Consider the following 12,629-nt stretch of genomic DNA (forward strand, 5'->3'; position numbering starts at 1 on the left):
ACACACACCTTGCTAAATGTATAAACATGAATATATTGAACACCAAAACAACAGGTGTCATTCTGATTCATAAAATAATATTAAAACTAGTTTCCTGGATTATCAAAAAAGGTTTGAGATAAAAATACTTACTGTACCATATCTATCTTCCAGAAGACATGAATAAGCCCCACTTATTCAATTCCTGAAACTCAGTAGCTATGAAAATTCACATGGGATTTCTTTCGTAGGTAATTAACTCTAATAAAGAGTGAACTAGATTAATACCTCCATCCAAGTAAGGGCAGGTCCACAGTTGATCTTGTTCCCAGCAATAGCTGAAAGGCGGGACAGGTAAGCCATAAGCATCTGAGTGACCGACTAAAGAAAAAGAGAAGATTCAGTGGTAACAGTTTCTCACTGTTAAAGAAACTGGTGTAAACTGGTTGTTTCTGAGAGAAAAAAATCTGCAGATTTTCAGGCATTTTCATAGTCACAGAGGTTCTCTACAGAAGCTTCACAGTTCCATGAACTGACACTAAGGGCACTTACATAATTCCCTATCTGTTGCAGGACTTTCACTTCGGCTCCTCATCATCAGGGGTCATATAGCTTCTAATTTGGTTGCCTTTTCTTTCTATTTTTGTACTGAAAATGTAAAATGATGGCACAGACATAATTACTTTCCTTCCCAACTTCTCCCCACTACTCTGACACTTCCTCCAAGGCCTGCTGCAGTCTTCGGCCACCCAGCCACGGCAGGACAGTTCATGCGTGATCCTTCACCTCAAGTCAGCTGATGGTCCAACCGTGGGACCCAACAGCAGCCTAACAGGAGTGGCTGCAGCAATCAGGAACTCCTAATTTCAGTTCCGTTTGGCTGCTATTTTACAAAGACACAAGAACCCGGTACCTGTTGGGAGCGGTCATGTTCTGAGACAGTCTGAGAAAGAAAAACCAACAGACAGAGAAGGGAAATGGAGGCAGAGAGACGTCCAGGTTTTCTATCATACGACAGAATCTGTGGTTTCAGGGCATTCCTGAGGCTTTGCCACAGTGGCAGTTCTTGCATGCCTGGAGCCTCTACTTTGCTTCTACTATGTAATTACCCAGGAATTAATTACAGATTGGAAGGGTTTTCCCCTCGGGACTTGCACTGTTCTCAAGCATCCATTGTGGCTGCTAAGCAGTCTAATGCCAATACATTCCTTGTTCCTTTGAGAAAAATCTCGTTTTTGCTCTCTGGAGGCTTTCTGGGTTTCCTCTCTGCGTTTGGCATTTTGAAATTTTACAGTGTTTCTAGATGTTATTATATTTAACACTTAATGGACTGATTTAATCTGAAAACAGGCTCTTTTTTAATTTAGGGAAACATTATGTTTTTGGAGAAGGAAATGGCAACCCACTCCACTACTACTGCCTGGAGAACCCCATGGACAGAGGAGCCTGGCAGGCTACAGTCCACGAGGCGGCAAGAGTCGAACATGACTTAGCGACTAAACCACCACTACCATTATGTTTTCAGCTACTTCCATCCGCTCTCTCCTCCTATAATAACTCCTATAAAGCAGCAGGAACTTGTGGGAACTTCTGGATCTATTCTCTGGGACTCTCGACTGTTCTCTCACAACTGTTTTATCCCCTTGGGGCTGTGTTCTTACAGAGTCTGCCCTTCCCGCTCACTAATTCTCTCTTCATCTAAGTCCATTTTGCATGTCATCCAGCTATTAATGTTTATTATTATTAAAATTAACTTAAATGACCATATGTTCATTTCTAAGATCTCTGATTATTTTATTTTTATAAACTCTATTCTTATTTCATGAATGTGACTGCCTTGCTTTCTCTAAGGATGGTAATCACGCTTCTGAAAGCCCTCGGTTTGCTCTTCTGTTACTTCATTTACTCAGTTTTACACTGAAGATTTCTAGTTTACCTGTCCCTCTGCAGTCTTCCTGCAGAAGCTGCTCAAACTGTATTTTCTTACCCCCTTAAATCTTATCCCATCCACTCCAAGATTCCTCACAATTCTGGACTCCCTGATGGTTATTTTCATTTTCTAATGTTATAAAAGAATCTCCTTCCTCTTAAATTAAAAAAAAAAAAACCAACAGAAAACAAAAAACAAAAACCTCTGTATACTTTTACTAGAAAATTTTGACAGGCACGGAAATAAGTGCATGGACACAGCCTGCCATCATAAACTGAGTAAACAGCATCATTTGAATATACATGTCTTTGATTACTAATGAGGTCAACATTTTTCCATATTTTTGCTTCTATAATTTATATTCTCTTTGAAAAATGATCTGCTCATATATATCACCTACTTGTATATTAAGATATGAGTTTCTTTTTATAAAATTATACAACAAACCTATTTGAAATATCCTAAAATATCACTAATTTTTCTACTGTTTTAAGAAATAAATAATCCCATGAATCTTCCTGAGTGCTCAAAATAAGCTTTTACTTCATATACTAGCAAAAGTTTTCTGCTGATTTACATAATAGTGATTACTTCTGCAAAGTACTGAATGCTCACCTCTGGACTGTCCTTCAGAGCATCAGAACGAGGAAGCTCTGAGAGCTGGGAGAATCGTCGGTCATAAATACACAGATGAAGATGTTTATCAAGTACCCGAAAATCTTCATAACTTCTTTTAACAATCCAACTTTTGCCCTATGAGTAAGAAAAAAAAGACCACTATAATTTGTCTCTATTGGGAGTGGTCATGTACCAGGCTTTATTCCATAATGATAGGTTATCCATGAGATTTTATATTTACTAATTAATTTGACAGTAAACAGTTAAACTCCAAAACCCTCTAGTGAGTTATACATTAAAGCATTAATAATGGAAAATGAGCTAGAACTGTCCACTAAACCTCTTCTTACGACTGGTCAAGCCCACTGGTTCTCCATGAGAATAATAACTGGTAGAAGGAAGATAGCATGTAATCTTAAACCCATAGAAAGAACCATTAAATGATTCTGTGTGGAAGAATACTACCAAAAATTAAAGAAAAATAAAATTGGGTTACTGATCAGTTACCATGAACATTTTCTGTGACTGACACCAGAAATGCACTGGCAATCAACACCATTAAAATCTCATCTAGGAGGATTCGGTGCGCTTATCGTATCTAGAACCCCGTCTCTCCCCACTTTTCGGTCTTTCTTCCTTTCCTTGCCTAAGCTCTGAAGCTCATTAGATTTGAAAATTTAGTCATAGAACATATTTATCACATACTGTCTTCTAATTTTCTCTCGAATCCATCACTTCACAGCCTGAGCTTTAGTGAGGACCCACATCACTTCTGACCTCCCTGCCTCTGATCTCCTCCTCCACTCCCCTCCCCTAATATGAACTACAGAGCTTGTCAGGGAACACTGACAGAAGGCTTCAAAAGCTCCCATGGGCAGTAGTGATGAATTGGTCTCCACTACACACCATTTGGTCTGACAATTTAATTTTTATGTGGAGGCTTTAGTCTCATAAGAATTTGGAGAAATTAGGAGAAAAAGCAACCGTCTCAGAAATAAAGAAAAATCTCTAATGTAGCTCTTTTCCATTTGCCTCCACCAGATGGGGCAGAAGCAGACGGTACCACTTCACGGGAGAGAGGCTGAATTCTAAACACAGGTATTGCCCATAACTAACAGGATAAATATGCCTAATCCTACTTTGGACTGCAATTCTCCATTACACAGAGAGCAATACCATCTCTGTCTTTCAGAAGGGGTTGTTAGAATGAAATAAGAGAACACATGTGGCAGAAAATTTAAAGAACAGTCCCTGGATCCCAATTCTAAGAAATGCTAGTTCAGTAACTCTGGAATGAGTCCAGTTAGTCTGATGATCACCTGATTTGGGAACCACTGGTCAATCAAATCCAAACATACTTGCACATATGAGGACTTGCATCATCTGGGCTTGTCTAAGTCTGCAGTGTGATCCCACTCACTACTCCTTCATGCTCTTTCTTTGCTTCCAGTTATGCTCAATTACTTGCATTTCCTCCATTTGTAAAATGTTCCTTTTCTTGCCTACATGATTTTTAAGTGCTGTTCTTCTACTATTTAAAGTCTTTCTTTTACTCTTTGCTCAAGTAAGCTCCTTTGTTTTCTCACTTCTACAGCTGCCATCTACCCAAAGCATTTCTGAGTCACAACAGTGGGTTAAATAGTTGTTCTTTCGGGATGGCAAAAATAAAAAATAAATAAAAATGAACAATAAGGCAGAGAAAAAGAAAAATAACCTATTGCATAGTTACAAATATCTTTTCTTTCATACATCTATTTCAAAAATTATGCAACCCTTCAAATATCAGAAAATTATCAAAATTATTTTAACATATATATATTTCTATCAAAGATTAAACAGATGGTGACTTTTAATTTCAAAGCTCTGGATTTTTTTAAATTGAAATAGAGTTGGATTTATAGTATTGTGTTAGTTTCAGTTGTACAGCAAAATGATTCAGTTATATTATATGTATTATTTTTTCAGACTATTTTCCACTATAGGTTATTACAAAATAATAGATCTTTTACCTCCTAGGTTAAATTTATTTCTAAGTATTTTATTATTTTTGATGCAATTGTGGAATTGCTTTCTTAATTTCTCTTTCTAGTAGTCTATTATCATAGTTCATAGAAATGGAACTGATTTTTGGTGGGAAGTTTGAAGCTTTCCAACTAAGATTAGGAACAAAGCAAGGATAACTTCTCTCATCACTGCTTTTAAAAACTGTATGAAACTTCTAGCTAATGCAATAAGACAAGGAAAGGAAATAAAAGATATATAGATTGGGAAGGAAGAAATAAAACTGCCTTTATACATACATGACACGATTGTCTAGGTAGAAAATACAAAACAACGAAAAACCTCTAGAACTAGTAACTGATTATAGCAAAATAGCACGGTACAAGGTTAATAAACAAAAATCAACTGCTTTCCTATATACCAGGCAATAAACAGGTGGAGTCTGAAATTAAAAACACAGTACCATTTATATAACCATCCCCAAAATGAAATACTTAGATATAAATCTAACAAAATATACAGAAGATCTACATGAGGAAAATTACGAAACTCTGGTGAAAGAAATCAAAGGACTAAATGTGGAGAGAGGTACCATGTTCGTGGACAGGAAGACTCAGTATTGCCAAGACGTTCATTCTTGCCAACTTGATCTATAGATTCATAATGCTTCCCCAGACAAAATCCCCGCAAGTTATTTTTCCGTATATTAACCAACTGATTCTAAAGTGTATATAGAGTGGCAAAAGACCCAGAATAGCTAACACAATATTAAAGAAGAAGAAGGTTGGAGGACTGATGTATGTAACTTCAAGACTTACCATAAAGTTACAATAATCAAAACAATATGATACTGGAAAAGGAATAGACATATACATAAATGAAATAGAAAGCCCAGACACAGGCTCACTTAAATACATTCAACTGATGTTTGATAAAAAAGGCAATACAATGGAGAAAAGACAGTTTTGTTTTGTTTTAAATTTTCAACAAGTGACGCTGGAACAACTGAACATCCACACACAAAGAATAAATCTAGACATAGACCTTACACCTTTCACAAAAATTAACTCAAAAAGATCCTAATAAGAAAACCATAAAACTCTTAGAATAGAGCATAGGAGAAAATATAGATGACCTTAGGTTTGGTGATGCCTTTCTTTAGATATAAGAGCAAACATAAAATCCGTGAAAAAAAAAGAATTGATAAGCTTTACTTCATTGAAATTAAAATTTTCTGCCCTGTCAAGAGAATGAAAAGAAAAGCCACAGACATGGGAGAAAATATTGGCAAAAAACATACTACTGATAAGGGATTATTAAGCAAAATATACAAAGAACTCTTAAAAACCAACAATAAGAAAACAAAAACTGATTTAAAAATGGACACCTTACCAGAAAGATATATAGATGGCAAATAAGCATATGAAAAGACACTCCACACCATATGTCATCAGGGCAAGGCAAATATAAACAAGAAGTTATCACTACATACCTAATAGAGTAGCAAAAATCCAGAATACTGATAACACCAAATGATGTTATATAAATTCCTGTTACATACAGGAATTTCCTTCCTTGCTGGTAGGAATGCAAAATGGTACGGCTTCTTTCACAGACATCACTTTCTTACAAAATTACTCATACTGTGTTTTACCATAGGATCCAGCAACTGCACTCTGTGGTGTTTACCCAAATGAGTTGAAAAGTTATGTCCACACACAAACCTACAAACAAAGGTTTACAGCAGCTTTATTAAAAATTGCCAAAGCCTGGATGCAACTGACACATCCATTAGCTGGTGAACTGATAAATAAATTTTGGTACATCCAGACAATGGACCATGACTCAGCACTAAAATGAGGTAAGACATGGAACTTTGTGACAGTCTCCTGCATGGCAGACAGACTGTTTACCATTGAGCCACCTGGGAAGCCCTTAAGTTACAAAATTAAGCCCTTAAATACAAAAATAAAATAATGATAATTCTGTGCTATGAAGAAATAAGCAAGAATCTACCATCCTGAAAAGGCAATATATTACATGATTCCAACCATAGGACACCACAGAAAATACAAAACCGGAGACAATTAAAAAAAGTTGGTGGTTGCCAGGGGCTAGGGAGTAGTGAGAGATGAATAGGTAGAGCACAGGGAATTCAAAGGCTAGTGAAACTATTTTGCACACTATAATAGTGGATACACGTTTTAAATTTATCCAAACCCAGAGAATGAACAACACCATGAGTGAACCTCTATGACAATGGTATGTCAGTGGAGGCTTATCTGTTGTGACAATGTACCACATTAGTGGGAGGATGCCCACAGTGGAGAAGGAGGTGCATGTATGAGGAGGAGGGATACATGGGTACCTTGTATTTTCCACCCAATTTTGCTGTGAACCTAAAATTAGTCTAAAAAAAAAATCAAGTTTATTAAATTTATAAAAAGTAATCATGTTCTCTTCTCTCTAGAGAGTCTTACTCAAAGAAATAAATATCAACAAGCAACCACATAAAGGCAATAGCCTTCAGAGACTCAAAAGGTAAAGACTGGGGACTGGATTTCAAAATTGCTTTCCTTATACATCAATAAACTGATTTCTTTCAACTTTTAAAAACTGTTCCTGTACAAGCAAAATGTCTGCTCTTTAATATAGATTTACATGCAGGAAATTAAAAGCTTAAAACATAATTTTCAAGTCCTCCCAAGCCGCTTTAAAGTCACTGAGTAAAAGTCTAAAATCAGTAAAATACCTATCTTTTTAGTGGATATGGAAGAAGAACTTTAAATTTTATATGTAAAAAAACAACCTTAATCATGTAATTTCCAAATAGGCTGAATAAAGTAAATGATCAGAATATTTTAGAAATTCAATTATTTATTATAAAGAACAAAACAAAAAATTCATTATTCATGTCTAAATTTTAATTTGCAGCAAATTTCTAACCTGAATAATATCAGTAAGTATTGCTCTCCAAGGATAACAAAAATCAACAATTCTTAACAAAGATGATAAAGAAGAACGAGAAAAAAGAAAAATCCCAGTGTATATAAGACCAAATTTACATAGAACCAAGCCCTGGAGTAAGTATTAAATAAAACAGAGAAAGGACCATCAAACCTCTGACTTCTTAGAATGTATTTCAAATGAGAAGAAAAAATATCCTACTTTTAAGTTAATAAATTGTTACGTTGTTTAGTTGCTAAGTCATGTCCAACTCTTTGCTATCTCATGAACTACAGCCCTCCAGGCTCCTCTGTCCACAGGATTTTCCAGGCAAGAATACTGGAGTGGGTAGCAATTTCCTTTACCAGGGGATCTTCCCAACCCAGGGATCCAACCTGCATCTCCTGCTTGGCGGACAGATTCTTTACCATTGAGCTACCTGGGAAGCCCTTAAGGTAATAAATACAAAAATAAAATAATGCTAATTCTGTGCTATGAAGAAATAAGCAAGAACTTACTCCAGTCAAGGTAGGGAGGGAAAGCCCCCTCTGTGGAGGTGGCATCTAAACGGCCTCCTGAGAACTGCGCAGGCACCAGAAACAGCACGTGCGTGTGTGAATGGACTTACGGGCTGACCTAAGGTAATGCCTTGTTGAGGAAAAAACTCAGGGTCTTAACTGACTGAAAACTAGTGAGACCAAAGCACAGGAGTGAGAAGACTGTCCCACGATGTATAAAGCAGGCAAGCTCTGGATCCAGCAGGGCCCTCAGAGGCCTTGGTGAGTAGTTTGGGTTTAGTTTTAAATTCAGTGGAAATCTATGGCAGAATTTTAACCAAGAGACTAACATGTTTAAATTTGCATTTTACCTCATTCTGGCAGTTGCTATCACAATGGCCCAACAAGGTACAGCAGCTTGACTATAGCTTGACTATAGCAGAAACGCAATGAGTTGTTGCTGTGCAGTCACTAAGTCATGTCTGACCCTTTGTGACCCTGTGAACTGTAGCTCGCCAGGCTTCCCTGTCCTTCATGATCTCCTGGAGTTTGCTAAACTCATGTCCATTGAGTCAGTGATGTCATCCAACCATCTCATCCTCTGTCGTCCCCTTCTCTTGCCCTCAGTCTTTCCCAGCATCAGGATTTTTCCCAATGAGTTGGCTCTTCGCATCAGGTGGCCAAAGTATTAGAGCTTCAGCTTCAGCATCAGTCCTTCCAATGAATACTCAGGGTTAATTTCCTTTAGGATTGATTGGTTTGATTTCCTTGCTATCCAGGAGACTCTCAAGAGTCTTGTCCAGCACCACAGTTCAATTCTTCAGTGCTCAGCCTTCTTTAAGGTCCAACTCTCACATCCGTACATGACTAATAGAAAAGTCATAGCTTTAACTATATGGACCTTTAAACAAAAACTATAATATATATTTGCAGTTCTTTCTGAGAAGAACATTCTTCACCCATGTCCTTTGAAGACCCTTAATCATGGGAAAGTTTATCATGCAACAGAATTAATACTATGAATTAACTGTATGCATGATGAAGTTCAGTGAAAAGAAAGACCTGATTTAAATCTCAGCTTGACCTTATCCTGAACAGGGGACTTTATACAAGTTACTTAACACCTACGAGTGACTGTTTATTCTTCTTTACCATGGGAATGAATGGTAAAGAATGGTAAAGAATCCCCCTACAATGCGGGAAACCTGGGTTTGATCCCTGAGATGGGAAGATCCCCTGGAGGAGGACATGGCAACCCACTCCAGTATTCTTGCCTAGAGAATCCCTGTAGACAAAGAAGCCTGGCAGGCTACAGTCCATGGGGTTGCAAAGAGTTGGAAACGACTGAGCCACCAAGTACATATTGGGAATAGTAACACCTAAATTTCATAGAAATGTTTTCACACTTAAAAGAACTTTGCCATCTGCTTATACATTGTATCCATATACAGGTGCTCTTCAAACATTAATAATCAACTCCATCCCCTTAGTAACAACATATGCTAAATGGACCAAGTGGAGGAGATACTTAATACTGAGGAATGCATTGCTGATGGTGGAATTTCAAGCATCAGAGTACAGGAGATATTTTGAGACAGAAAAGCATTCCCCTACAAGCAACTGTCTATTCCATCAACTGGGACATTAAAAAAGGCTTCACGGTACTGTAAATATTTACAAAACACTTCAGTAAAAATGACTTCTTATACATTGATGAATTCTGGTTAAAATACAAAGGTAGTTCATAAAATCCAACTTGAATAAGAACCATTCATTTCAACTACTCTAAAGCTTACTATGGGACAACAAAATACTAAGAAACAATTTTTTTTTAACTAATAAAACTATACTTAGAGGGGCAAAGATCAGACAGAATTTTCATTAGGGCACATATCGGAATAAATTCTTATAATCGCTAGGTTTAAATGAGTCATTTCAAAGTTAACACTTAAAAACTGATATCTGCTTATTTGCTAATGAATAAAATAATAGAATACAGAACACTTTTAAGATTCCCTACCACTGACATTACACTTATAAATGCTTTATACTATGTAATGGGGCTTAATGTAATTAGTGTCAAGGTGTATCTAATTTTGTTTTTTTTTTCTAATTATTGAAGTTTCAACAGTTGAGACATTAAAGGTTTTTCCATATCTACCTTTACCTGTTCTTGAATATCTTAGGATTTTTATTACCTTTCATTGATTTCAAACTAAATACATGCTATTTCCCGAAAAGCAGGGGAAAATTAGTATGCTTTGCAGAAGACAAAGTGTTCCCCTCAGGTCAATATCATGATACAGACTGGGAAGAGTGTTTCTTCATCCACACTAGCTCATCTGTTTGTTCCATTTAGCACCTTCCCTTCCCCGAGTCTGCTTCCTTGGAGAAAAGAATTAAAAGACGAAGGAAGGAACACGTAAGGCACATGGCTATATTGGTCAAGACAACTTACTCTAAATAACCATCAGTAGGAGAGGGAGAGCAATGAGGGCTCAGGCAGGACATTATGTAGATCTGTCTCCAAGGCATTTGAGAAAGTCGCTTTGCCCATGGTTAATGTTCAGCTGAGACACACGGATATGGCTGAATGACATTTGAGTGACAGGTATCTGCTCCAACTGCTCTTGGCCCAGTATACCAGCTAGGAAATATTTTTATCAGTTCAATTCAGTTGCTCAGTTGTGTCCAACTCTTTGTGACCCCATGGATTACAGCTCACCAGGCTTCCCCGTCCATCACCAACTCCCGGAGCTTGCTCAAGTTCATGTCCATTAAGTCAGTGATGCCATCCAACCATCTCATCTTCTGTCGTCCCCTTTTTATTGCCCAGATTATACAGTCTATTGGACTTCCCTGGTGGCTCAGATGGTAAAGAATCTGCCTGTAATGCAGGAGACCAGAGTTCCTGCAGGAACTCCCTAGGTCCCTAGGTTCCTTCCCTAGGTTGGGAAGACCCCTTGGAGGAGGAAATGGCAACCCACCCCAGTATTCTTTCTTGAAGAATCTCCATGGACAAAGGAGCCTGGTGGGCTACAGTCCATAGGACCACAAAGAGCTGGACACAACTGAGTGACTAACATATACAGCCTATTGGCCTAGGGTTGCAGCCAGTTAACCTGGACTTTCAGAGGCTTCCACTTAAGAGTTTTATAGAGGTAGGTAGATAGAAGATATATCTTTACATATATGAATGCTATCCAGGTCCTGTCCACTGAAGTCATGCAAATAAACTAGATTATTAGCTTCGGTATATTTCTTAATTCTTTAATAACATTAGAATATGCCTGCAGATTTCAGAGTGGCCAACTAAGTATAAATAAAACTAGAATTATGATGGAAAAACAGAAAAAACCCACAAGAGTGAGGTTCAAATCCTGGTCTTTAATTTCATGACCATGGGGAAGTTATTGACATTCTTTAGTCTTACATTCCTCATCTGTAAGATAGAAACCAGACTATATGTCTCACAGAGCTGTTTTAAGAGTAAATGATACTCTGTATGCCATAATATTTGTGTACCAGACATATAAGTGATCAAAAAATGCCTACTGAATTTGGATCTATGCAGTATGGAACACATGGTTTACATTTCTGGGTTCACAATTTAAAAGGAAATTAAAGCTTTAAGAGGCAGAGGCAAAAAAACTTTGCAAGATCCAAATGTAATGTTAATACCTGAAGAATCAGTACCACAGCCTACAGAAAGGGAAAAGATCTCTGCTGTTTAACCGGACACTTTCTAAGAAAAAGGAACTGGGAAAGAAAGTGTGTTATAAAGAAAGGACCAAGAATTTTGGTTAAATAAAAAGAAATTTCAAGTGCACATTATTAAAAATTAGAAATTAGAAAGATATGAAATATGCAATTAGCTTCTATAATGAATAGATTACAAGGAGTAGAGGTGATCATACCTCATTTGAAGATAATACAATTTCTAAAATCTGTTGTATATTGTGAATTCCCAGGAGATGTAAGAAAAGCTAGCAATCAGAAAACTGAAGTCCTTAGGAGCTCCAGCTAAGATTTCATATAGCTTAGGAAAGCAACTTTCATAATTTGGGCCTCAATTTCCTCATTTGCAAAATTAGAAGGTTTGATTTTGAGTCTATCTTGGCTATAAAAAATGCCTTTGGTCTATTATGGTTTATGGATGACATATATGGCAAGAATACAGAAGGAAAGCCATGAGAACGTATCAACAATTACTTCCAGTGAGGAGGCAGAGGAGAAACACGACAGCATTATTACAATGCAGTAAATTACTACCTTGATGTAATAAAAACATAACAAGTAGTCTGAAATTTTTTAAGCAGCTTGACAAGATACTTACAACCAGGAAAAAGCATAACTATCTAGGTCACTACTTCATGGAGGCATAATCAAGTAACAATTACACATTCTAATGTATGGTACTAAAATGCCACGCTTACCTTTTGAAGGTCATGTTTTACAGACAGCATGGGTATTTTTGACATGTTTTGCTTATGAGGAAGAATAAAAATATCTGCACTGTCAGAACAAACGGAAATCACTGCTAAGAAGAGAAGGCACTAAAAGATGAAGATTTTTGATGGGATAAGAAGTTCATGACTGACATGCCAATCATGTACTCTGGATAATGAAGAAATGCTTTCTAATCGCCTGTTAATGGT

The 12,629-nt window shown here is 37.0% G+C and overlaps 1 protein-coding gene across 1 annotated transcript in view; it reads right to left on the reverse strand.

Moving 5' to 3' along the window:
* ARHGAP32 (Rho GTPase activating protein 32) overlaps window positions 1-12,629 on the reverse strand; it is a 122,523-nt gene that overhangs the window by 64,996 nt on the left and 44,898 nt on the right. Inside the window, exons 7-8 of the mRNA XM_052662185.1 lie at window positions 2,525-2,662; window positions 268-360 (exon numbers count right to left, since the gene is read on the reverse strand). Of these exons, the coding sequence (XP_052518145.1) occupies window positions 268-360; window positions 2,525-2,662 (231 nt within the window). The remainder of the gene's footprint in view (window positions 1-267; window positions 361-2,524; window positions 2,663-12,629) is intronic.

This window comes from Budorcas taxicolor, chromosome 25, assembly GCF_023091745.1.
Source record: "Budorcas taxicolor isolate Tak-1 chromosome 25, Takin1.1, whole genome shotgun sequence".
NCBI classification, from domain to species: Eukaryota; Metazoa; Chordata; class Mammalia; order Artiodactyla; family Bovidae; genus Budorcas; species Budorcas taxicolor.